General features: G+C 61.2%; 1 protein-coding gene across 14 annotated transcripts in view; it reads left to right on the forward strand.

The window, feature by feature from the left end:
- Positions 1-24,479, forward strand: part of CAMTA1 (calmodulin binding transcription activator 1) — an 813,334-nt gene that overhangs the window by 717,547 nt on the left and 71,308 nt on the right. For 12 of the 14 annotated variants that reach the window (XM_045063671.1, XM_045063669.1, XM_045063670.1 and 9 more), the window contains 4 exons: positions 5,381-5,521; positions 7,105-8,951; positions 13,417-13,543; positions 18,651-18,785. In XM_045063671.1, the coding sequence (XP_044919606.1) occupies positions 5,381-5,521; positions 7,105-8,951; positions 13,417-13,543; positions 18,651-18,785 (2,250 nt within the window). Of the gene's footprint in view, positions 1-5,380; positions 5,522-7,104; positions 8,952-13,416; positions 13,544-16,463; positions 16,793-18,650; positions 18,786-24,479 lie in introns of those variants that run through there. The other 2 variants (XM_045063679.1, XM_045063677.1) reach the window with 2 other exon arrangements.

Below are 24,479 nucleotides of genomic sequence, written 5' to 3' on the forward strand. Positions count from 1 at the left end.
CGTCTTTTGTAGAAATTTCTCCTAAGCACGCCCCAGTGTGCCGAGAGGACCGAGGCCAAGCAGCACTGGGGGAGCCCAGGTGTGGAACCGGGACGAGCTCCTCACACAAGTCTTCCTCCCTGTCTGGCCGGCGTCCGGTCTTCCGTGGCGAGCCCTGCCTCCCACTTCCCGCCCTGGGTCGGTGGCCCTGCCTGGCTGCTCGCTTGGCCCTTCTTTTTTTTTTTTAAGATTTTATTTATTTATTTGACAGACAGAGATCACAGATAGGCAGAGAGGCAGGCAGAGAGAGAGGGCGAAGCAGACTCCCTGCTGAGCAGAGAGCCCGATGTGGGGCTCGATCCCAGAACCCTGGGATCATGACCTGAGCCGAAGGCAGAGGCTTTAACCCACTGAGCCACCCAGGCGCCCTCGCTTGGCCCTTCTGAGGCCGCTGGCACCCTCCATGGTCAGGATGGGCTGGGGGCTGTCCCCCAGCCCCCAGCCTAGCCCCAGGTTCCGGGGTCCCCTGCATGGTCACCACCCAGGAAATCAGACAGCCTGTCCCTCGGCAGTGAAGTGAGTCTTGCTGTGAGAGCAGGTAACTCTCGCTCTCCTGTAGGAGAGCTCGCCCTCCTGCGCCCACGTATGAACCTTCCAGCCCTTCCTCTGTCCCTGGAGGGGTGTAGGCTGGGGAGGCCCTGGCAGACAGCGGAACCCTGCAACCCCTCCCAGCCCCACTCACCTGCTGTGTGACCGTGGGCAGGTCACTAACTTTCCTGCCTTAGTCCTCACGTGAATAAAATGAGACGATAATGCTTCCTCAAGGATTGTGGAGGGTTTAGAGACATAATGTCTGGATGGGGGGCGGCGGTCTCACACTTGAAGCAGCATCAGATCTCCTGGAGGATTTTTTAGGACCCAGATCTGAGGCTTACGGACAGAATTTCTTACTCGGTGGGTCTGGGTAAGGCATGGGGATGTGTGTTTCTAGCAAGATCCCAGGCGTTATATTGCTGCTGGGACCCCAGTCTGAGAACCACTGCCCAATGCCCTGTCCACCGTCGAGGCTCCAGAGGGGACAGATAACATTTGTGATGTAGTCGACACATAAAGAACCCAGCACTGTGCTGGGTTCCAGAACATCCCTGATCTCAGGGCCTCTAGAATGCACGCACACCAAGTGTGGGACGGGTGGCTCTGTCCCGGGGGCCCCGAGGGTGCCAGCCAGTAAGCCAGAGGAGGGGGGAAGCAGAGTCTGTCTGGGCTGCCATGCCAGGAGAGCCCAGACCAGGGAATTTCAACCATGGAACGAATCCCCGTGTGCACACACACACTCCCCGTGCCCCTTCCTCTACTCACAAGCACACGAGTCCTGTTGCATCAGGACCCCAACCTAGGATGTCCTTTAACCTGGCGCCTCCTGAAAAGCCCTGTCTCCAGACACGGTCTCCTGGGGGTAGGGCTTCAACCTAAGAATTTGGGGGGACACAGTTCTGTCCATTCAGGAGGTGACAGGGAAGTTCACCTGGGCTCCGGCCTAGCCTGCCTCGCCAAAGCTCCCCCCAACCACCACACGGCTGGGCAGGAGCAACCAGAACCCAGCCCCAGGTGTCAGCAACCGCACCGCCCCCTCCCCGTCCCCAGCCCCCTCTCCCAGAGCCCAGTGACTCTCTTCCCAGTGGTTGGCCGCCTCTTGGGTAAATTGTTCATCAGAAGACACTCTCCAAAGCATGGCCCACATGCTGTTGTCATTGATTCCGTTTTGATTATTCATATTAATGGCATTATAGCTGCCTCCTTGCGGGTGGTAATTAGGGTAAGTGTCGCATACGGGCCAGGTCAGCGCAGGAGTGGGATAGGGTTTCCTGCGACAGGCACCCCAACCCTGCTCTGCTGGTCAGTCCTCCTGTAGGGAATGCTCTGGGCGCCCCAGCCAGAGTCGTGGGGAGGGGGCAGGACAGCAGCGGGAGTGCTGGGGGGTCCACGGGAGCACCTGCGTACCCCAGTTTCCAGTGGAAGGTGGGGTTCTCCTGGGAACCCCCGGACTGCACCGGCCTGTGGGGAAACGGGCTTGGCCCACCCACACCTGCCTTCTCCCCCTGTGATACTTGACCCTGCCCAGCCTTCCTGGGACCACTGCCCAGGGTCCCAGGAGGTCCCCCTTCCTGGGATTTGCCAAAGCTGGCTCCTCCCATTTGAGGAGGCTGACTATGGCCTGGGAATTAGGAGCCCAGTGCCTCCCACCAAGACCTAGCGAAGAGAGGGGACAAACGTGACCCAGAGCCACCAGCAGGCTATTTTTCCAGGAATTCCCTTTTCTCTTTCTGTGCTTCCCTCACACTCACCCCCATCCCACAACCCCCCACCCCCAGGTCATGACCTTACATTGAACCAAGTGTATTTCTAATGCAGTTTCCCTTTCGCTCACTTTGCCAAGGTTGGGGTGAGGGGCGGACAGGGGACAGCCGGCCGCTGCACGTGTTTACTAACCTTCCCTGCATAAAACACTCTTTTCCCATAGAAATCTCCTTTCCCGCTGATTCATTACGTGTCGGGAAGCAGAACATGACATGTTAAAAGCCTTGATAGTATTTGATATTCAGAACCGACAACTCCCCAGCTCGGAGGAGGAGGGGGCTTCTCTCCCCTCCCCCACACCGGAGGGGGAGGGACATGATCTGCATATCGAATGTGCCAAGACAGTAGGTAATTTGCATTAAGCAACCAGAAATTCGCTGCTTGCAATCTGTCACCCTTCACTGGGTTTTCATTTTATAACCTTCACAACAGAAAAGAGGAGAGCACGAGGCAGAAGGAATGCAGTTAGCGAGCCCCGGCTCGGCTCGGCCGGGGAGGAGGACTGGAGAGGGCCGCAGCAGAGAGGGAGGGGCTCCGGTCCTGAAGGCCAGAGGACTCCTGCCACTCGAGGCATTCAACAGCCCACCCACCCGCAAGACCCAGACCTCCGGGCAAGGGGTGGCCCTGGGGCCAGAAGCCGGAGGAGGGCTGCCCTGTGGGGAGGCCCACTGCTCATCTCTCCAGAGAGCCAAGCTCACAGCCAGGTGGGGGTTTCCCTGAGAACGCCTTGGTCTGTCTTTGCAAGTGGAACCTGCTCAGAGTCCCTGTAGGAAGGAGCGGCAGCAGTGGGCTCCCAGACTGGCAGTGACCTGCAGAATTCAGGCTTAGGACAGAGCTGTGTGTTCACCATCTGGACTGCCCATGAGGAACTCCTGGGAAGCTTTTAAAAAAAAAAAAAAGCCTGGCACCACCCCAGAGCAGGGGCTGGGACACACCATCGGCTGGTGCAGCTGCGCGGAGCAAGGGGAGGGGTCCGCAAGCCCTGCCCGCTCCCCCCAGGCTCTGCTTCCTCCTCTACAAAATGAGGAGTCCAGGAGAGGTCAGCCGAGCGGACCCTGGCCTTCACTCCTGCCTTGACCAGGCTCCTTCTGTCTTATCCATCTTCCATCTGGGGTTTCCAGGTGGAGGTTCATTTGAGAAAAGGGCTCCGCAGCGGTACTGAGATCTGCAGACCCTGAACTGGGCCTTGCCTTTTGGAGGCCGAGGACAAGGTGGGGCCTGAGCCCCGGGAATGCTGACATCCTCTCGGGCTGCCAGAGAGCTCCCTGAGGGATCCCAAGGTGGGAGAAGGTGATCTGCAAACTGCCCGCCCCCCTCTGCCCAGGCCCCTCGTACAGCGATCTGAAGAGGCAGACACGACTTCCCACCCAGGTAGCTCAGCCAGCTCGGGGACAGGAGCCGCTCAGCAGCCACGCCCCATCCCCTCGTGATGATGCCCCAGATGCCAGGACACTCCGGGACCAGGGCCACCGGCCTCACCAGGAAGGGGCCAACACCAGGGGCCGATGTGCCCGAAGGAAGAAGGAAGGAAGCAGCACCCGCCGGGACTCCCAGCGCATCACACCCAGCAAGAGGGGGTTCCTCTGAAAAAGCCCTGAAGTCCTACATAAAGGAAGTGACCAGGAGTGATGGCCGAGGAGCGCTCTCCGCGGGGTTCCAAGGCAGAACCACGGGGGGCTGTCCCGGCGAGCAGCCTCCTTCCCCAAGCCCAGCCCCGCCGGCACCGGGCAGGCCCTGGGGTGAGGCCGGCATTGCGCCTGCTCACGCCCGTCACCCCAGGGACCGTCAGGACAGCAGCTGTTCTTTGGGGCGAACACACGAAGGTCAAGGCAGGGGTCGGCCTCTCCTGCTGGCTGCCCTGTGAGGCGGAGGCTGTTCTATTGCCGTTTCACAGGCGAGTTTAGTGACTTGCCCAAACTCACACCGAAACCTGGCCTCCCGTCCTGATGTGAATCTGACCCAGCTCCTCCGGCCGTGTGGACCGTCTCCCTGGGCAGCTGCCCCCTGGAGCCTCACGGAGGGAGGGCAGGCGTGGGGCGTGGTGACGGTCTTTCCCTGGAGGCCGTGTGAGAGAAGCTCCTCCAGAGGACAAAGGAAACTGTCCTTGCGTTGGCAAAGCCACTGGCCTCTCCCCGGCGTGCCCCGCCCTGCTTCTCTTCCTAGACCACCTGGTCCCACCGTCCGTTTCATAGCAAGCTGGGTCCCTCGTAGAGCCCTGGGCACTGGCCCCCAGCCCCAGGGCTAGGCCCTCCCTGTCCCTGGAACTGGCCCCCGAGAGCCTCCAGAGAGCTGGGCTGGGCCGCATGCCTGGCGAGACCGCAGGGCAGCTCCGGCGGAGGACCATGAACGAGTGGGCAAGACACCCATCAGCCCCCAGGCCCCGTGGGCAAGTCAGTTTATTCTAGACTTTCAGCCGCGGTCCTGCGGGCAGCTGGGGAGCCCACCCTCAGCCGATCTGTGGATCCGCCCCATCAGCAGGGACAGCGGAGGTCCCGGGGTCGGCCATGCAGGGGCATCAGTGGGCATCGACTGTCCGGGTCATGTGGGCCCTTCATTCCCCAGAAGCTCCCCTCCAGGGCTGGGCCTCCACCCCGGGCACACAGCCTCCGTCTCCTCTCCAAATCTCCACTACCTACAGACTGGGCAGGGTACGGGGCCTCAGAGGCCCGCCGCCTCTCCTTCCTGTCCCGGCTCCCCTCTCCTCCACTCCAGAGCCCCTGGAAGAGCCGCTTTCGTGCACTTGGACTCCAGGAAAACAGAAGCAAATCTCTAGGCTGTCCTCTCCGCAGGCTGCACTGCAGGGAAGGGAGGAGGCAGCAGTGGAAGAGCACGGAGCTCCTGCGGAGGGGGCAGCCTGCCCTGCTCCGTCCTCTGACCTCCCTCCCCAACCATGTGCATCGCCCCCCGCCCCCCCGAGCCAGCCTCCCAGCAGAGGGGGAGCCATGTTCTGAGAAGACCCAGGTCTCAGCCCCCCAAACCCCCCCCGGCCCTGCCCCTGCTCTAGGTGACCTCTGACCTCCCCTCTGCCTCTCTCTCCCCATAGTCCACGGCATCAAGTGGACCTGCAGCAATGGAAACAGCAGCTCAGGCTTCTCCGTGGAGCAGCTGGTGCAGCAGATCCTCGACAGCCACCAGACCAAGCCACAGCCTCGGACCCACAACTGCCTCTGCACGGGCAGCTTGGGTGAGCAGCGCCCCCTGCGGGCGGGGAGGGGGCAGGCGGGCAGCTTGGGTGGGCAGCGGCCCCTGCGGGCGGGGAAGGGGCTCTGCCAGACAGCCGGTGTGGCTCTCCTCCACAGGTAGCCTTGCTGTCCAGTGAGCCCAGTGGGGTTGGCCAGGAGCCAGGGGACAGGGCAGGACAGCACCGGGGACAGACTCACCCTCATTCTGGCCCGTGGTACTGGTGGGGAAGCCCACTTGGGGCAGGAGAAGCCGTTTCCAGAGAGACAGCTCCCTCTAGGGATGGGGGCAGCGGAGATGGGGAGAGCCTAGGGCTGGGGCTCCAGGCCTCGTCTGCACACGGCAGGGACTCTCCAGGTCCCATCTTGCGTATCGTCCACAGGAAGCCCGGGTGCCCGGGCACAGGGCTGACGTGCGCGTTTCAGGGAGGTCAGCCCGGAGTCGGTGGGCTCACTCAGGCTGATCCTTCTTTACCCTCGGTCTCCTCCAAGAATAGAGTGTCCCACCCTCCCTGTCCTCACGCGTCTGCTTTTCTGATGACGGTATTTGCTTTTAGAAATACGCGTTCTCCACCTCCTCGTCCGCCTTAATTACACATTTCCATTAGACGGTCATGTCACTTCCCCGCAAGGTTTCATGCATTTAGGAATTATGGTGGCGAGGCCATAATAGGCTCGGGGGGAGAATTCACCCTTTTATCAGAAGTGAAGCGACCCTCCTCGTGTGGCATGAAAACAATGGCAGAGGGGAGACAAAAGAGAAGAGCCGACCTGGCCTCGTGTGCAGAAAGCCCTGCGGAGACTGGCCAGAGTTCAGAAGCCCTTGGCCTAGGGCTTTCTCCCTCTCTGCCACTGGGCTGGGGTTTAGGGCTCTGTCTTTGCTTGGGTCTTGTAGGGATTTTGACCCACAGAGTTAAGGACAAGCTCGGGCTGGCCAGACGGAGGAGAGGGGCAGATACCTTTCTGCCTCTGGAGCAAAGCCTAGAACCCAATCTGGTCCTGGTGCCTGAGAGCTAATCCAGAGAGAGAACATTACTCTCCAACCCCTGCCCTCCAAAACGCTCTGTGCAGTCTGAACAGGCATGGAAAGTTGGGGAGGGGAGAGAGACACGGCCACCCCTCTGGGATGAGCTCCCCTTCCCCTCCCTGGCCAGCAAGAGCTGTTTCAGTAAATGGTGTCTGTCTCTGAAGGTGGAAAGGATTTTCCTGGAGGACAGCAGACTCTCCACCTTCTCCTTCCCAATGATCCATCTCCTGAGGCGTTACTATTAGTATCATTAGTAATAGTAAAGGCACCCCAAGGAAAGAGCCCCCCCACCCCAGTCTGGAGGATGGCTCCGTGGAGCATGTGAGATGCCCAGGGATTGGGGTCGGTGAGCCCGAGATCCCGAGCATGGGGTACGCGCCTGCCCCGGGGGTCAGCGGGCTGCCTGGGCTCCCAGGCTAGGCTCGGCCAGGCCCCAGCTGCCCAGAGACAGGGTCCATCATGGCCGCGGCTCTGACGCTCTCTTCGCATGCGCGCATGTGTGTGTGCGTGTGTGTGCGTGTGCGCTCGCACGTGTGCGTGGTGTGCCTCTGATCTCCACAGGCGCGGGCAGCAGTGGGCACCACAAGTGCAACAGTGCCAAACACCGTATCATCTCGCCGAAGGTCGAGCCGCGGACAGGGGGGTACGGGAGTCACGCGGAGGTGCAGCACAACGACGTGTCCGAGGGCAAGCACGAGCACAGCCACGGCAAGGGCTCGAGCCGCGAGAAGAGGAACGGCAAGGTGGCCAAGCCCGTGCTCCTGCACCAGAACAGCACGGAGGTCTCCTCCACCAACCAGGTGGAGGTGCCCGACACGACGCAGAGCTCCCCCGTGTCCATCAGCAGCGGGCTCAACAGCGACCCGGACATGGCGGACAGCCCCGTGGTCACCGGCGTGTCCAGCATGGCTGTGGCCTCCGTGATGGGCAGCTTGTCCCAGAGCGCCACGGTGTTTATGTCTGAGGTCACCAACGAGGCTGTGTACACCATGTCCCCCACCACCGGCCCCAATCACCACCTCCTCTCGCCCGACGCCTCTCAGGGCCTCGTCCTGGCTGTGAGTTCCGACGGCCACAAGTTCGCCTTCCCCACCACGGGCAGCTCGGAGAGCCTGTCGATGCTGCCCACCAACGTGTCCGAAGAGCTGGTCCTCTCCACCACCCTCGATGGCGGCCGGAAGATTCCAGAGACCACCATGAACTTTGACCCCGACTGTTTCCTCAATAACCCAAAGCAGGGCCAGACGTACGGGGGCGGAGGCCTGAAGGCGGAGATGGTCAGCACCAACGTGCGGCACTCGCCGCCAGTGGACAGGGGCTTCGGCTTCACCACCGTCCTCACCAAGGAGATTAAGACCGAGGACACCTCCTTCGAGCAGCAGATGGCCAAAGAAGCGTACTCGTCCTCGGCGGCGGCCGCGGCATCCAGCTCCCTCACCCTGACCACCGGCTCCAGCCTCCTGCCGTCGGGCGGCGGCCTGAGTCCCAGCACCACGCTGGAGCAGATGGACTTCAGCGCGATAGACTCCAACAAGGACTACACGTCCAGCTTCAGCCAGACGGGCCACAGCCCCCACGTGCACCAGACCCCGTCCCCAAGCTTCTTCCTGCAGGACGCCAGCAAGCCCCTCCCCCTCGAGCAGAACGCCCACGGCAGCCTGAGCGACTCCGGGGGCTCCTTCGTGATGCCCACGGTCAAAACGGAGGCCTCGTCGCAAACCAGCTCCTGCAGCGGCCACGTGGAGACGAGGATCGAGTCGGCCTCCTCCCTCCACCTCATGCAGTTCCAGGCCAACTTCCAGGCCATGGCTGCGGAAGGGGAGGTCACCATGGAGACCTCGCAGGTTGCCGAAGGGGGCGAGGGCCTGATCAAGTCTGGAGAGCTGCAGGCCTGTAGCTCCGAGCACTACCTGCAGCCCGAGAACACGGGGGTGATCCGCGGCGCCGGTGGGGTCCCCGTCCTCCCGGGCAACGTGGTGCAGGGCCTCTACCCCGTGGCCCAGCCTGGCCTGGGCAACGCCTCCAACATGGAGCTCAGCCTGGACCACTTTGACATCTCCTTCAGCAACCAGTTCTCCGACCTGATCAATGACTTCATCTCTGTGGAGGGGGGCAGCGGCACCATCTATGGGCACCAGCTGGTGGCGGGGGACGGCGCGGCGCTCTCCCAGTCGGAAGACGGGGCCCGTGCACCCTTTGCCCAGGCGGAGATGTGCATCCCCTGCTGCAGCCCCCAACAGGGGAGCCTACAGCTGAGCGGGGCTGAGGGCGGGGCCGGCACCATGGCCTACATGCACGTGGCCGAGGTGGTCTCCGCCAGCCCCGCGCAGGGCGCGCTGGGGATGCTGCAGCCGAGCGCACGGGTGTTCATGGTGACCGACTACTCCCCGGAGTGGTCGTACCCGGAGGTAAGCTGCTGTGGCCCGCCAGTGCACGGTGCAGGCAGGCACAGGGAGGCTGGTGTGCATGGGGCTGCCCTTTGGAGGAAGCTCTGGACCCTGCAGACAGGACTGTCCCTTTCCTCTGGCCCCCCCGCCTTTCTCCAGCCGTGGTTCCCAAACTTCACTGAAGCTGGAAAGTCCCGGGTCTCCAGGGGGCCGGTGGTCCTCCCCACTCCTGCCAGAGCCTGGCTTCTCATGTATTAACGTCCCACCTGGGTTTTGCTCGGCTTTCTATCTATTTATTTTTATTATTATTTTTTAATGTCCTAGGGCTGCTAAAACTAAACAAAACAAATTCAGAAATCACCACCACAGGCCATCCATATCCATTATTCTTGATTTGCTTTACTCAGTGCATCAGAACACAAGCGAATTCCCATCCACTGTGCGAGGAAGGGCCTGGCGTTCGGAGAGCCATCCATGAAAGTTTTGCGAGTAAACCCGGCCTCTGTAAAATCAAAGGCACGCTCCATGACCCGGGATGTCCCGCCTGTGGCCTCCCCGCCCCCACCTCCAGTTTTCCTCAACCCGGGGTCCCGGAAAATGCAGGTCTTGCCCCCATGGCAGGGAGTGGAAAGACGAAACCTTGCCTTTTACTCTGAGGTAGAAGCCATTGGAAGGGGACAGAGTGGCCTGAGCTTTCCTGGGGCACACGTTCCCTGACTCTGGGGCATCGGTCGGGTTCTGCTGTGACTTCATCTCTCTGTGACTCAGTTTCCTTGCTTAAAAAGTGGCAAGAGTCTCCTCCTCAGGGCAAGATGTAGTACCAGGAATGTTTGGTAAAATATTTGTCTGTAATAAGGAGTCAGTGAATATTGTTTATTGTCCTGTGGTTGCCACAGCTTGAGGCCCACTGGCATCCCTCCCCCGCCCCGCTGCCATGGCTGGGCCACTGAGGCCCACTGAGCAGTTTCCTGTCCCTCCTTCTCACGGGTTGACCCCTAACAACCTTGGGGAAGTCACCTGGACTGTGGGCCTCACGGTTACAACTCTGACCGGAAGGCTCATTACTCCCTCTGCTCTTTCTTTTATGGCAAAGCACAAATAAAATCCGGCACCAATGTCCCCAGCTCTCAGGAAGGTGGCGCATCAGCTCAGCCAGCAGCCCAGGCTCCGTTCCGGGGGTCCTGGAAAGATGGTGGGGGTCTGGACAGAGCAGCTCCTGCCCCGCACTCTCTCCCTGTGCAGCGTGTTTAGTGGGTATCCAGAGGCCGTCACCCTGCGTGCTGAGGAGCATGGGGCTGGGGCCAGACAGTGTGCGCCCACCCTTACTAGCTGGTGACCCGGGGCAAGGTGACTAGCTGCCTTTCTTGGGTCTCATCTCACTGGCTGGTTGTTAAGGACCGAGTAAAGTACTGGGGCAGCAGCCGCCCCTTCCATCCATCTCCATGGCTCCTTCCCCAAGACTCTGGAAGATTCTGACCAGGCCTACCCGTGGTGTGGCTCGGGTTGACCGTGTCAGCCATCCTGAGCTCAGTGGCATCCCCATAGCACCCACGGTGTGTCCCCCTCCACCCCAAGTGACAGGTCAGCTCAGCCCAGCTGCCTGCCCCCAACCCAGGGCTAAGAAAGCAACTCAAAGAAACAGAGAGGGGGCCTAGCGAGAGGTCAGCTGGGAGACCTGGCTCCTTGGGCCTCCATTTCCTGCAAATGGCTGAGAGGCATGGCCTAGGCTGGGAGGTTTGGTTCTCAGGACCCTTGGAGGCGCCCCAGAGCCTGAGTCCTGTGGGAACTGGAGGCCCAGGAGAGGAGCTGGCTTTCCCCAGCCTTGGGCTGTGCACACTGGCCCCCCGACAGGGGTCCAGGCCCGCCATCTGGCCTTCATTGGCTTGGGGGCACTGACAAGGGGCTATTAGCCAACCTGGTCCCCTGTTCTGTACCCCAGTACCGGCAGGTCCCCAAACTGTACCTCCGGGAAAGTCAGTTCAGCAGCCTGCCACGTGAGGGCAGCACGGGAGCAGGAAAGAACGTGGGTCTGGGCTCCGAGAGGGAGCGTCCAGCCCTGGTTTTCCAGAAGCCCTTGATGCTTCCAGGAAACAAAAGCAACTCAATTTCAATTTGATTTGGGAAATGCACAGATGTCACCCAGCTGGTCCCTTTGGAGCCCGATGGCCACACGGTGAGGCCTCTGCAGAGGCCCCATGGGCTCTGGCCGACCACTTCCTCCTCCCTGTCCAGCAGCAAGGGCCATCCCCTCCTGGGTTCCCCATCCAGAGACACTTCTCGCCCCCTCACAGCCCCCTGGCTGGCACGTTTGCCCCTTGCCCTCTTTGCCAACGATGCCAAGAGCTCAGTTCTAGCCACGCTCTGCCGAACACGATCCACAGCAACACCCGTAGCAAGTCACCCAGGCCCAAGTCACGCTTCTTGAGCTAAGAGATCTGGGCCCTAAAATCCCCTCCACGAAGGCCGGGTCACCTTGCTGTCTCTTTGGGGCGTGTCCTCCCTCCCACTTCCCGGATGCTCTCTCCCCCTCTTCACCGCAGCTGCAGCAGGCCCCCAACACATGTGCACGCGTGCGCACCCACCCACCCACACACACACACGCAAATGCATACGCATGCCCGTGCCCCGGGATCTGCCCTGGGCGCCTCAGAAATCTGGGTCCTTTACCTCAGGGCTCCCAGGACACAGACCTCAGATGGCATCTGCCGCCCCCTCCCCTCCCCCAAACCCTCTGCGTCATCTGCCTCCAGGGACAGTTGGCGGCAGCAGGCGGGGGAAGCTGCAGTTAGAGCCATCAGGGGCCTGCGTTACCGTCACCAATGGATTGACAGCAGCCAGGCCCTCGTTGCCATGGGAACGGTCCCCCAACCTCCGGGTGCTGAGCGCATCCTGCAGCCGTTTCCATGGAGAGGGCCCTGCTGTTCTCCAGTTCTTTGTTCCTCCGGCTGCCCCAGCTTCCCACCAGTGGCTCCCGGTCGGGTTGCTCTTTGTTTCCTTCCTTCTCGCATGGTAACCTTCTGTGGCTTTTTGAAGCCACTGCTCTTCTGCTTCCCAGGATCCAGGGAGGGCCGTGCCCTGAGCTGGCCTGTGGTTCCACCTGTGCCCGGCGCCCAGCCCTCAGCCCGTGGGCCCCAGGTCTGCCACAGCTCAAATCTCCCGAAGGAACCACGGATCAGCCCCAAGGAATGTTAAGGACAGAAGGGCCACCAGAGAGGTTGGGCCACTTGGCTGAGGACACACAGCTACCAAGGGAAAGAAGCAGGCCTCTCGTTTTCGGCCTCTGGGCCTGAGCTATCTCTGCTGTCCCCCTAGCAGTGAGGTGGCTTCTCCAAAACCACCCCCATCCCATCCAAGGGCCCAGGTGGAACGCCTGTCGGTCAGGAAAGGTCCCTCCTGCGCTGGGCTGTGGGAAAGCCCCCCTCCCCTCATCCCTGGAAACACCCCCTCCTGCTCTTGATGCCCAAGGCCAGCTCTGGTCCAGGTCTGGGTTCCAGGAGCATTGTGGGCGGCCCGGGGGTCAGCCTTGTGTTGAGGCTGGGAGTCCCTCCATGGTAGGGGTGAGCCAGAGCCAAGGAAGGTCCACGCAAGAACCGGTGACTGGGCAGGAGAGAGTCTCAGGAGGGGACCAGGAGTGGGACAGCTGGGGTCTGGCTTCTCTGTCCTGGAGAGGTGGGGAAAAGGGGGACTGAACCCCTCACCCCCTGCTCCCCACCCCCAGCAGGTGTGCTGGGAGTGGGGAGCAGGTGTGCCGCTCAGTTTTCGGCAGCCTGGACACTAGGTGGCGCTCTCCACCCTGTCCTGAGAATCTCCGGCCCCCTGCTGGGAAAGGTGGCTGGGGCCTGGCCTGGCCCATCCAAGGAGAGCCAGAGGGGCCCGCATCCCCAGGCCCCAGCTCTAAGCCCCTGTCCCGCTCAACGCCCTCCAACTCTGAGGCCTCCTCCCCCATTTTTGTTTCTGCAGCCGCCCTCTCCCACGATCGCTGCTCTACCCTGGGGTTCCTGCAGCTCTCCCTATCCCCACCAGAGCTCCCTGTTCCTGGGGTGACACTAACGTGCTCAGGCCTGTTTTCAAAACTCAGAGTTCCCAAAGCCCGCACGCAAGCAAATGACAGAAGAAGCTTCCTCCCTTCCCCACCCCTTCCCTCCGGGACTCCTGCCAGGCCTGTAGCAAGCTGAAAAGGTTTGAACAACCCCGTGCTGCCTTCTGCCTAGAACTGAAAGTTGCATGAAGAGGGTCAGGGACCCAAACCGCTGGTTGCCGTGCACCATGCTAGCTGAGGAAGGCAAGGAACGTGTGCCCCCCCCCACCCGCCAGAGGCTGGGCCTTCCTGCCGCCATCCTGGGAGAGCGGTTCTGGAAAGCCAGGGCATTCTGGAGTCCAGGAGTTGGGCACGGTCACCCAGCACGTGGGGCGGGGGCAGCCCGCAAGGCCCGAGTTCCCGTCCCTCCCTCCTGCTGTGGCTGACGGTCCTCTCTGTCCCCTCCAGGGAGGAGTGAAGGTTCTCATCACAGGCCCGTGGCAAGAAGCCAGCAATAATTACAGCTGCCTGTTCGACCAGATCTCAGTGCCTGCATCCTTGATTCAGCCCGGGGTTCTGCGCTGCTACTGCCCAGGTGAGGGGGCCGGGCACCCACCACGGGTTCGGCGGGGGGACCAGGAATGCCGCACCAAAGCTCAGCCTGGGAGCCACCTGGCACAAGTCACGTCAGTACTTTGAGCCTCAGGGTCCCCCGCTGGGATGGAGGGGTCCCCGAACAACTAGTATAACATCATCAGTTGAGGCTGAAGGAGCCCTGAGCAGTGCAGAGAGGGATGGAGACCTGGGGGCAGTGGGAAGGAGGCTCAAACTGAGAACAAGGGGCGCAAACTCCCTTGAGAATGTGGAGCCACGCACCGCACCCCGAAAAGGGCACGTCCTACAATTCGCTTCCAGTTTCAGGAGTAAGAGCCCTCTGCTGTCCCTGTGGCTCTGACCTTCACCTCCCCCCCCATCATCAGCTGCTTAGCTAGACAGACATTCCCGTCTGTTCAACTCCTGGACCTCTGGCCTGCCAGCCCCGTGTAGTCGGGATCCGTGTCTTCCCCGGTCATCATGTGTCCGCCGGGGCACCTCACGAGGAGATCAGTATTTGTGAAGGAATCTGTTTCCAGAGTTCTGGTGTCCGCAGTGCCTGTGGTGGGCAATGTGTCCTTGGGCTGACGGTAGCGCCAGGGATGGCCTGTCCAGCTCGCCCGGAGAAGGAACAGAGAGCAAGCCCTTCCCCGTGTTATCTGAAGCCAGGCGTCTACAAAAGGAGCCAGTGCTCCCTGTGGAGGCTGAGGGTTTGCAGAAACAAGTGGGGACAGGAATCTTGGGCCACCCCAGCTCTCTGCCTCCATCCACAGCCTCCCCCCGCACACACACCCCCCCCCCCGCCTGGGGCTCCTGGATTCACATGGAACGCTCTTCCTTCATTTTTGCTCCTCTCCCTGTGCAGCCTGCTGGGGCAGAATGCTCTAGAACTGGGTTCCCAGATTTAGCCCCCACGTGAACTTGGCACCTCCCTCACCACAAACATCGCAGAGAGGCAGGGATGATGCCCAGGATGGCCTCCCCATCCTGGCTCTGCCCCCACCACTGCCTGGCCAGCTCCAGAGGACGCACTTAGCCCCCTTTGCTCCCGGCAGCCCGGCTTGCCCTGGAGCACAGCCCTCAGGAGGCCAGCACGGGTCAGCCTAGCACGGCTCCGGGCTGTGTGGCCAATGTCGCTGCCACTCCCCACCACCTCCGTTCCAGGGGGCAGGGGGAGAGGGCAGCCTGTTATCATGCCGTCAGCTCACCACCTGCTGCGGGAGCAGGACTCGCCTGCTCTATAAATAGAAGCCACTTCCGGTACCTGGGTCTTGCCTGGCGGAGGTCCCAGACCTTGCCTGTCCTAGGTTATCTGACCCTTCCACAAAAAGACTGGCCTTTGCATGCCCTCTGGACAACATCCCAAGCCAGGACCTGGCGCATCACAGCACACCGCAGATAGCCACTTACCATCTGGTGACTCTAGGCCCGTACTTGACCCCTCAGGACCTCCATTTCGACCTCTGAAAAGCCAGCTGTCAGATGGGTGAGAGCAGAGGGGGAGGAAGGTCCATGAAGCACTGGGTTCCCCGGCTCAGTTCAGGAAGGCGCTCCGCGTGGGAGGCCTTAGGTCTTTTTGTGTCAAGGAAGAGAGGGGCTCAGCACTGTTGGGTCTCTCGGCAGGCCGCCGGGCTGGTCTCAGAGCCTTCCTGGGTCCCAAACCCTGGCAGCAGAGTCTGCCTAGGCCAGCGTGTCTCCCAGGGGCTCAGCTCCTCTAACAGAGCACGTCTTGGACTCAGAGATGAGAAGCCACAGGCTCAGACAGACACAGAGAGCCGGGGCTCCACGACTCAAGCACCCTTTTGCTCTGCAACTAATCACAAAGTGGGGGTCCCCTTGGGACAGCCCTGCTTTCCAGCCCAAACTAAAGCATGTCTCTCCGTAAGACAGTGCTGGGTGTGGGCGTGCGTTCCTTCATTCATCAGATCGTTTACGAGGCCCTGCTTAGGCCTCTAGGATGGAGTAGGGCTGAAGACCCAGCCCCTCAGCCCAACTCTGACCCCGAGGAGCAATCGGCCCAGGGAGGAATCAATCATGCAAACAAACCACTGCCTTGGTGGGAGGGGGGCGGGTGTAGACTGGCTGCGGGGGCCCCTCCCGGCACCCTGATGAAGAGACCAGACCCTGACCAGGAACACGGTCCCCTACCACCACGGGCCACACACCCACAAGCATGGAGCCTGCCTCCTACAAGATCTCGGTAGTGCTCCAAGCTCAGGAGAGAAAACCAAGTCAGGGCACTGAGCTCAGGGTGAGGAGTGTGATGACAGAAGACCTGGGACTTCAGGAAAGGCGCCCCTGGGCTCAGGAGGAGATAGGAGAAGCCACCAACCAGAAGACTTGGCTGGTAGGACAGCCCTACCCTGGATTCCTGGGAGGTCCCCAAAGGTAAGGGGTAGAATTCAACTTGAGGGGGCAAATGCACTGCAGTTTGCAGTAATTCATTCAACCAACGGTTGAGGGGCTGTACCATGCCAGGCACTGACGTTGGCCCTGGGCACGAAGAGGCAACTAAGGCAGACCTGCGCCCAGCTCTCGTGAAGCTTACACTTTACTGCAAGAGACAGAAAGAAATAAGGAGACAAATCGCCAAGCAAGTTGGGACGGGGGGGAGTGGAACAGGTCGTGGAGGAGCCGAACACTGCGGGGCTGGAGAAGATGGTGGGGACCAACCCCTGTCCGTCCTTCTGAGTCACGGGAAGGAGTCTGATTTGGTTTCACTTGCAACGGGAAGCCATTTGTTTTGTTTTGTTTTGTTTTGTTTTTAGATTTTATTTATTTATTTGTCAGAGAGAGAGTGAGCGAGAGCGAGCACAGGCAGACAGAGTGGAAGGCAGAGTCAGAGGGAGAAGCAGGCTCCCTGCGGAGCAAGGAGCCCGATGTGGGACCCGAACCCAGGACACTGGGATCATGACCTGAGCTGAAGGCAGCTGCTCAACCAACTGAGCCACCCAGGCGTCCCACCATTAGTTTTAAGTAGGGAAGAGATGCGATCTAAATTATGTCTCTAAAAGATGCTTCCGGGTGCGTGGGAGAACACATTGCTGTGAGGAAGAACAGAAACTCGGAAACCGTAGGAAGCGGGCAGACGGGTGATCCTTCCTGACTTCAAGAGGGGAGCTCCCTGGGCAATGCATTCCCACCAGTTTCAGGTGGGGGCTTTGGGACATAGCCCCCCACCCCCCGACAGCACCCTGGCAGGAACAGGTGGGTCTCCGGACGGCTGAGGTTGCCCACAGCAGGACTCGAGGTGAGAAAGGCCGGCAGCTTGGCTCAGAGCGGTGGCAGGGGGGTTGGAGACCAGAGGAGGGGCGGGCACCCGCTGATGCTCTGAACAAGGGGAGGGAGCGAGCCGAGGACGCGCCCTGCGCAGTGGCCTGCCTGCACCCAGCTGCTGGTCTGGGACCCAGAGACAACGACAGGGCCTCTCCTCTCCGTTCTGTATCCCCGTGGGAGGAGGGGATGCTTTCGATCGTCCACATTCCAGCATCACAGGTGGCACAAGTGCCAGGAGATGCCGGAAGGTGTGGAGAAGAGCAGGGGTTAAAGAACTCCCCACCCTCCCGGGTCAAAACATGTGACACAGAGAAGCCTCCCGCTGACACCGGGAGACCCGCTGATGGGCACAGAGCTGAGCAGGCGCAGCTGGGGTGTGGCAGGCTACGTTTTCTCCTGTTGGTAAACAAGGCAAAGCTCCAGGGAGGATGAGTGACCATGAACTTGGAAGTCTGCCTGGGGACGCTGTCAGGGCCGCCGGAGGTTCTGGACTTGGCCGGGAGCCCCTGCCCAGAGAGGCACTGCAGTCCGTCCTACAGGACCCCCTCCCCCCAGCCCACCATGCAGCCAGCTAGTTCGGCTTCTGGTCTGGAGCTAAGAGACCACACCGGGGTCGAGAGTGGAGGGGAAAGCCCACTGGTCCTCCTGGGGCAATGACATCCTGAATACCTGCTCTGGGGACAGTGGCATCACACGTCTACCTGGGAGGAACAGAGGCCACAGCTCAATGAGCTGGCTTTCCCACGGGAAGCAAGGTCTGCCTCAGAGGGAAGCCGGAGCTCTACGCTGTCCCGGGGAGCAGATGACCTGGACGGCTTTCTCAAGTCTGTAAACTGCAACCAAGTGCCCAAGCAGTAACATGATCGCTGTGTGTGTCCTCCCTGGAAATCTGTCCTGGGGAGGCCCCGGGCACTGGTATCTGGTGTTCCAAAAAAGCAGGGCAGAGAGCACAGAGCCCTGATGTCTACCAGAGGACGAGGCCTGGTGGGGTGAGCAGGCTGCACGCCCGTACTGTGCCCCCGGGGGCCATCTCTGGGGGCCACTGCCCCCAAGATTTCAACAGGAGCTGTGCAGCCCCTTTTACCCCAGAACCAAAGCAGGTTTCTGCCAGGGGCGGGCTCTCTTCTTGCCGACAGAGAGAACGTCCAGCTGTTTATTCAAGCCATGCAGTCTTCATTGAGCCCTATGTTGGGGACAGAAGGGTTAATGAGACCCACAGGGGCCTGCCTTCCCAAAGGCCACCGTCTTGGCATGGAAGGGAGCCCTACACTTCGTGCGAGCACGCCCGGATCAGCCCCCGTGGGCCCAGAGTAATAGGCACGGCTGAGGCTCTTGCCCTCGTCGGGAAGGCAGGGGAACTTCTGAAAACACATGGGAGGCCATGCTGAGTGCAGCAGGACAAGCTTGCAGGAGAGGATGAAGCAGAGAAATAAGCACCAAATGCTGTTTCCGAACGCCGTCTAGGAGGGATGGGATATGGGAGAAGTCAGGCGGCCCCAGGCGGGCTTGCGGCCCATTCATTCACGCATTCATTCACACATTCATCCAGCAAATCCGCACTGACTTCCCGCACCCGTCCTCACCAGGGAGCGGAGGCGATTCCAATACCGGGTTTGGGAGTGATCACAGGGCGCCTGCTGGAGTCTGGGGTCCAGAGACGTTTCCTGGAAGGAGAAGCGCTACATCTGGGCCTCGAGGAAGGAGCAGGCAGAAGCGGGGTCACCCAGCGAAGGGGGCGTGGGCAAGGGGCCCTCCAGGTTCCTGTGTGGTACAACAGACGGAACGGTGCCCACCCCCGACCCGACCCTGACCTCTCTTTCCTTTTCTTGCAGCCCATGACACTGGTCTTGTGACCCTACAAGTTGCCTTCAACAACCAGATCATCTCCAACTCAGTGGTGTTTGAGTACAAAGCTCGGGCCCTGCCCACACTCCCTTCCTCACAGCATGACTGGCTGTCACTGGACGGTAAGAATGGCGCTCGGGTTGCCAGGTGCTGAGGAAAAGGGACCCTTGGGGACCCTGTGTACAGGGTGTGGGAAAAGAAAGAAGCATTCAGGTTCCCTAACGTCCACTTGGGGCAAAAGTCTCTGCCACAGACGGACCGACTGAGCTGCTCTCCCTAATCTAGGTCTCTCTGCCACAGAAGGAAGTAGATGAGCTTGGGCCTGCCAGGGGATCTGAGTGGCCAGATAAACCCCCAAGCTGCTCAGACGTTCCTCTCTGGACAGGGCCTGAGAAGCTGGGTCTGCGTGTGTTCTCCTGCCCGCCAAGCCAATTTCTAGGGTGTCCTCGAAGAGAGAGCCCCTGGAGGCCATCCCCAAGGCCTGAGCCTCTTTGTGATGAAAGCAGAGTGGGCTGTCCAGGGGAGGTGGCTCAGACTCGGCTCCTTACATGTTCCAAGTCCTTGATGGGGTTGGGGGAGTTGTATTAAGTGCTTTTGCCTCCTGGGGATAACAGACCAAACCTCGAGGAAGCCCTCCAACACCTGTGACCCCCGGCTTCCAGGCTGTTTCTACCTTAGCCTCGGCCCCATAGAGCATCTGAACCAAGTCCGGGATCATCATCATGGCTGACGGTGGAGGGCCAGGGAGCCCCAATAGGCTCAGACGGAAGAGGCAGGACCTGCTGTCCCAGGATGGCTCTCTGAGAGCCACTGGCCTTGAACATGAGTGAAGGTTGGCATTGGAGTCTTGGCAGAGAAAAGCTGCCAAAGACAGGCGGGGGAAGTCTGCCCAGCTCTGAGCATGCCTAGCAGAAGCCCTGGAGCTGGCCTGGGGCGCCGAGCTGGCCTGGGGCGCCGAGCTGGCCTGGGGCGCCGAGCTGGCCTGGGGCGCCGAGCTGGTAGTCTGCTCCCTGGCCTCGGGCCAGAGTGGGAGCGATGGCTGCACACACGTCAGTTTCAGGGCAGCCCAGAGGAGCACCAGGCTGTGGGGTACTTGCCAGAGACCTCATCGGCCCGAGGTGTGGGCCTTGCCCCAGCTGCCCCTGGGCCCTCTGTAGGGGTCACTTCCTTAAGCACCTCTCCCCTCTGCACACAGCAGGGAGGCCTTGACTCCCAGACGTCCCCCTGGCTGCTGGCGGCTGGAGGATTTTCTGGGCGTGGGCACATGCCCCGGGCAGCTTTCCTGAGCCGCCCCCTGTGCAAACCTCAGCCTCATCCCTGCCCCGCTCCAGCAGCGACAGGGTTCCTGGCGGCCACCCTGGCCACCGAAAGCCTCCAGGCTGTTCCCAGAGGTGGCTTTGGGTCAGCAGACAACGGCACCCTGGCAGTAGCAGCGTGGGAGCCCCGGGCTGGACTTGGCAGCCACCCTGGGCGAGCCTGGAGCCGCTGGAGCTGGGATGACGGCCTGCAGGACTGCAACAGAGAAGGGCGGGGCGACCGGGGCTCCTGCTCAGGAAATCCGGTTTGGGTTTTGCAGAACAAACGGAAAATGGGATGGGGTACTCTGCAGAATCCCGGCTCTCCCTGAGTGACCAGGTCACCCCCCCCAGGGGTGAGGACCCATGTAGGACCTGCCTGGGAGATGGAGCCCTTCCGAGAGCCAAGCCTCAGCCAGGCAGTCCCTTGGAGCACAGGAAACATCAGCCAGCCCCTCGTGGAAGCCCAGGGAGCAAGCTGCACCCTGAGGTTACTAGCAGGGGTGGATGCTGGGGCAGAGACCATGGGGAAAGGAGAACACCTCTGCTTCCTCACAAACACACGTCTCAGCCCTCAGCGATACCAGCTCCCTGAGGCAATGAGCCTGCACCAAGCGGGTCGCCTGATCCCCAGCAGACCCTTCCGCAGGGGACTAGGAGCTCAGACCTCCAAGAGGCCTCCAGTTGAAATAAGCGTCCTCCAGCCCCTGGCAAAATCCACGGGAGAGATGACAGGTTGGGGAAAAGACAGGAGAGGCCCACCCCGGACAGGGAACAGACCAGGGCCCCCAGGAGACCTCATGAATCCCTCTCCCTCTGGTCTTGGACAGGTATCCTTTCAAGTAATGGGAGGGGAAAGTGGCCAGAGCAGAGGAACCGTGAGACCCTCCCTTCCCCTAAACGAATACAAGTGCCTTATTCACGGCAGGAAAAGTTTCCCAGGATTTCACCCGCCTGATAAATAATAGCCGTGGGGGGTGGGGGAGCCCGAACTGCAGCCGCAGCGCCAGGGCAGAATCTGCCTCATGCCTAAGGGACAGCTGGGACAGCCTCGAGGGTGGGGGTCCACGGGCCTCTGGCCAGCCCTGTGGCTTGGCAGTGAACTTCGCGTGGGGGAGGGCGCTGCAGGGAGCAGGCCGGCGGCAGCCTTCCTTCCAGCTCCTCTCTCCCCTCCCGCCCCCACAGTTACTGGGCAGACTCGCCCTGGGAGCTGCTGGGAGGTGGGGACGCGCGCTGCGGCGGTGAGGGGGAGGAGAAGGGGTGCAAAGGGGAGGGGGCGAGGGACTGCGGCGCGGAGCAAACTGGGGCGCGGCGGCCGGGCGGCGCGCGTGCACACACGCGCGCACGCACACGCGCGCACGCAGGCACGCCCGCCCGCGCCCCCCTCCGCACCCTGCGCTCTGCAATGCAGGGGCGTCTCGCACCCGCCCGGACTGCGGCAGGGCACCCGGCGGGCCGCGCCTCTCCCCAGCCCTGCGGGACGGGAGAGCCGCGGGGAGCGCCGCGCGCTCGCAGCCCAGCCGCCGGCCCTGCCTGCGCCCCCGCCGCAGTGCTCCCGACCGTGGGGGCGCCCTTCGCCCCTCCCCCCTCCCGGAGGGGGAGGACTGTTTGGGGAAGAGATTCTGCCTTCATTTGATTTTTTAAAGTGGATGTTTGCCAGACGGAAGGCCGCGTGGAAGCACGAGCGTGGAGCGCCGCAAACCCGCGCGGCCGCGGTGGTGCAGCCTTTGTTCCCGGCGCAGCCTTTGTCTGAGCCAACGGGCCGGGTGCAGGGCGAGCTCCTCTGGCGAAGCGCTTGGACCTCGGCCCCCAAATCGCACCCGAGAGCGCAGACATCCAGGCGGAGACCGAAGGAGGAGATGGGTGTGGGGGGGAGGGGGCGCTGCCTCCAGCACTTAGAGAGCTGGGGCGGACTTCGGGAAGCGCGGCCCTCCCGTCCCGAGAGCTGCAGCTCCTCCGCCAGAGCCAGGTGGCTTCTCCCTCACCCACCACCCCCAGCCCTGTCCGCCTGGAGCCCCGCTGCCTAGCGCGGGCTGACAGGTTGCAGGCCACAATGCGTCTTTGTCCTGTGAATGTGCGCGGGGGTGACTGAGTGCCCACCGGGTACATCAGAGGAGCTCAGTCCAGCCCGGTGGGCAGGAAGGCTTCCCCGACCTAAGACATCAAGCCTGAGCAGGCATCAGCTAAGCCAGAAGGGATGAAAAGGAGGATCCCGGGGAGAGGGGCTGCAAGGGCTGAAGGGGTGGATGGAGCGGGGGCTGGCTTTGGCCAGGCTACTCGGAGAACTACCATTTTCACCATTTCTTAACCCAAAGGTGCAATTCAGCACAGATTTCCCAGGGCCTGGCTGCAGAGCGTCTGGGGCAGGCCAGCTGTGCATTAGGGAAGGCAGTGGGACCTCTTCCAGGCTACAGGCAGTCAGACCGAGTTTACCCTGGAGGCGTTCGTGGAGGGACTCTGGGAAATGTCTCTTCTGCCTGCTCTAGGTCCTGCAGACACACACAGGCCGGGCTGTGCTGCTCAGGGACAGGATGCGCTGGCTGTGTAGATGGTCTCCCCGTGCCTGTTTGCAAAGAGAATACACCCAGGCCATCTGACACTGCAGCTCCGGCTCCCGGAGTGGAGGGGGTGGGGCTCCCAGCTCACCAAGGGCACCGGGACACCTTTAAGTGACTCCTGTCCCTGGAATAGAAGATGAGTGGAACTTCTGGGCACACAGTTCTTTTCCTTGCCGCTATCTAATTCTAACCAAGGCCAGCTCGAGAAGCCCCAGGGTCCCCCGGCCCCACCCCCACCAGCCCCATTCTTGGATCCCGACTAAGCTGCATAGACTTAGACTATTTTCAGTAGCTTCTCAGGCAGCAGCACCTCTGACTGGACGACAGGATCCAAGTGAGGCTTGGATGCAGCTTTCTTCCGCTTGCCAGCTGGCCACCTGGACAGGCCTCCTGCTGACCCTCCGGGGCAGGAAAGGGACCTTGTCATCTCCAGCAGAATGGGGAGCAGAGGCTGGAAAGGATTCAGCGCTAGGTGCCGGCTTCCTGTATAGGAAGCCCCAGGGCAAGGTGGGCACTCACCAGCGCTGTGGGCGCTGGGGCCGTGAAGCCAGCCTCCAGGGGGTTAAACATCTGGAAAGATCAAGAGTAGGGAGAGCTCCTCCCTACTAAGGAAGCTGAGAGAAGGAAAGGCAAGATTTGGCCTCCGCGTTTGATCTTCTGCCCTGACCAAACCCTCTGTGCTAACAGACGGAAGGTGTGTAGCTGGGGTGGTCGCCAGCTCAGCCCCCACCTCCGAGCTGCCTGCCCTCCGGGCTGCCTCCCCCCCACTATGGCTGTGCTCCTGCCAGCCTCTCCCCTGATAGAGCAGCCTCATTCCCCAGAGTCAGAGACCACACACTGACCTAGAGATGGTGGGGGTAGCCCAGTGGCAACAGGAGAGGCCACTCCAGCTGTGAGACTGGCCCCCAGAAGCCTCTGGGTGTTTTTCCCCTCCCGTAGTGACACTCCAGGGTGTTCTGACGAATGGCCTGTGCCAGCTGCTCCTCGCCTGCCTCCGTCCCTCCTGCAGACCCACAGCCCACCTCCCAGCCACCCTCCTCTGAGCCTTGGCGTGACGCTGAACTGTCCACATGGGAGAACACACACAGAGCCAAGCAACTGAGTTGTAAATCATGTAGAATGTTACTGTTTTACTAAAAACAAGGCAGTTGATTTTAGGGAGTTGAATACAAAATCCACAAGAGTTTTTAAGATAAGACATACAGCGGGAGGGAATTGTCTTTGACTTTGGAGAGGTGCCTTGAAGAGGTGCCTCAATGGAGAGGTGCTCCATTGCCAGTGCCTGCGGGCCTGGCCTCACCTGCCTCTGGGAGGACTTTAGAGAAGCTTCAGGAGCACTGACGTAGGGGCTCCCCCCCATAAAGAAGAAGTGGGTACTGCCCAGAGCCTTCTGGTGTTCATCTGGAGTGGGTTATCTCATGGGTGCTTCTATGCACAAGCGAACCTGCTTCCGTGTGCCCCGGACCTCACTCCCGAGACAAGGGGACAGCAGAAAAGCCTGGTTTGACCTGGTCTTACACATGGGACTTGAAGCTCAGGGGCAGGGATTTCCCAGCCTCTGAGCTGCACCCTGCCCGGCCAGTGCCTTTCTTCCGAACACTGGCGCTCTTCCCATAACTGGTCTTTGTGGGGTCTACATCATTACAGATTGGGGGTGGGTGTCTGTCCTTAGCCCTCCTTAACCAGGAACCCGGGGGCCTGGTCCTCAGATGCCTCGTGGAGAAGTGATCTGCTGTTTGCAGCTGGGGCCACAGCGCACAGATCTGTGAAGGGCTCCTCTGTGTGGCAGGGAATGGGTCACCTTGGAGCTGGGCCTCACCCCCCTCCTTGCAGCAGTGACAAATGGTGCCCCGCAGAGAACCAGCACGGAGGAGCAAGGCCAGCATCTGCAGAGGCCGAGGAGGTGGCCTCTGCGTCTCCCTCCTGGCTACAGGAAGCAAAGGACAATCTGTGGAGGGAGCCC

The sequence above is a fragment of the Mustela putorius genome, unplaced genomic scaffold (assembly GCF_011764305.1).
Source record: "Mustela putorius furo isolate JIRA1106 unplaced genomic scaffold, ASM1176430v1.1 tig00003853_pilon_pilon_pilon, whole genome shotgun sequence".
NCBI lineage: Eukaryota > Metazoa > Chordata > Mammalia > Carnivora > Mustelidae > Mustela > Mustela putorius.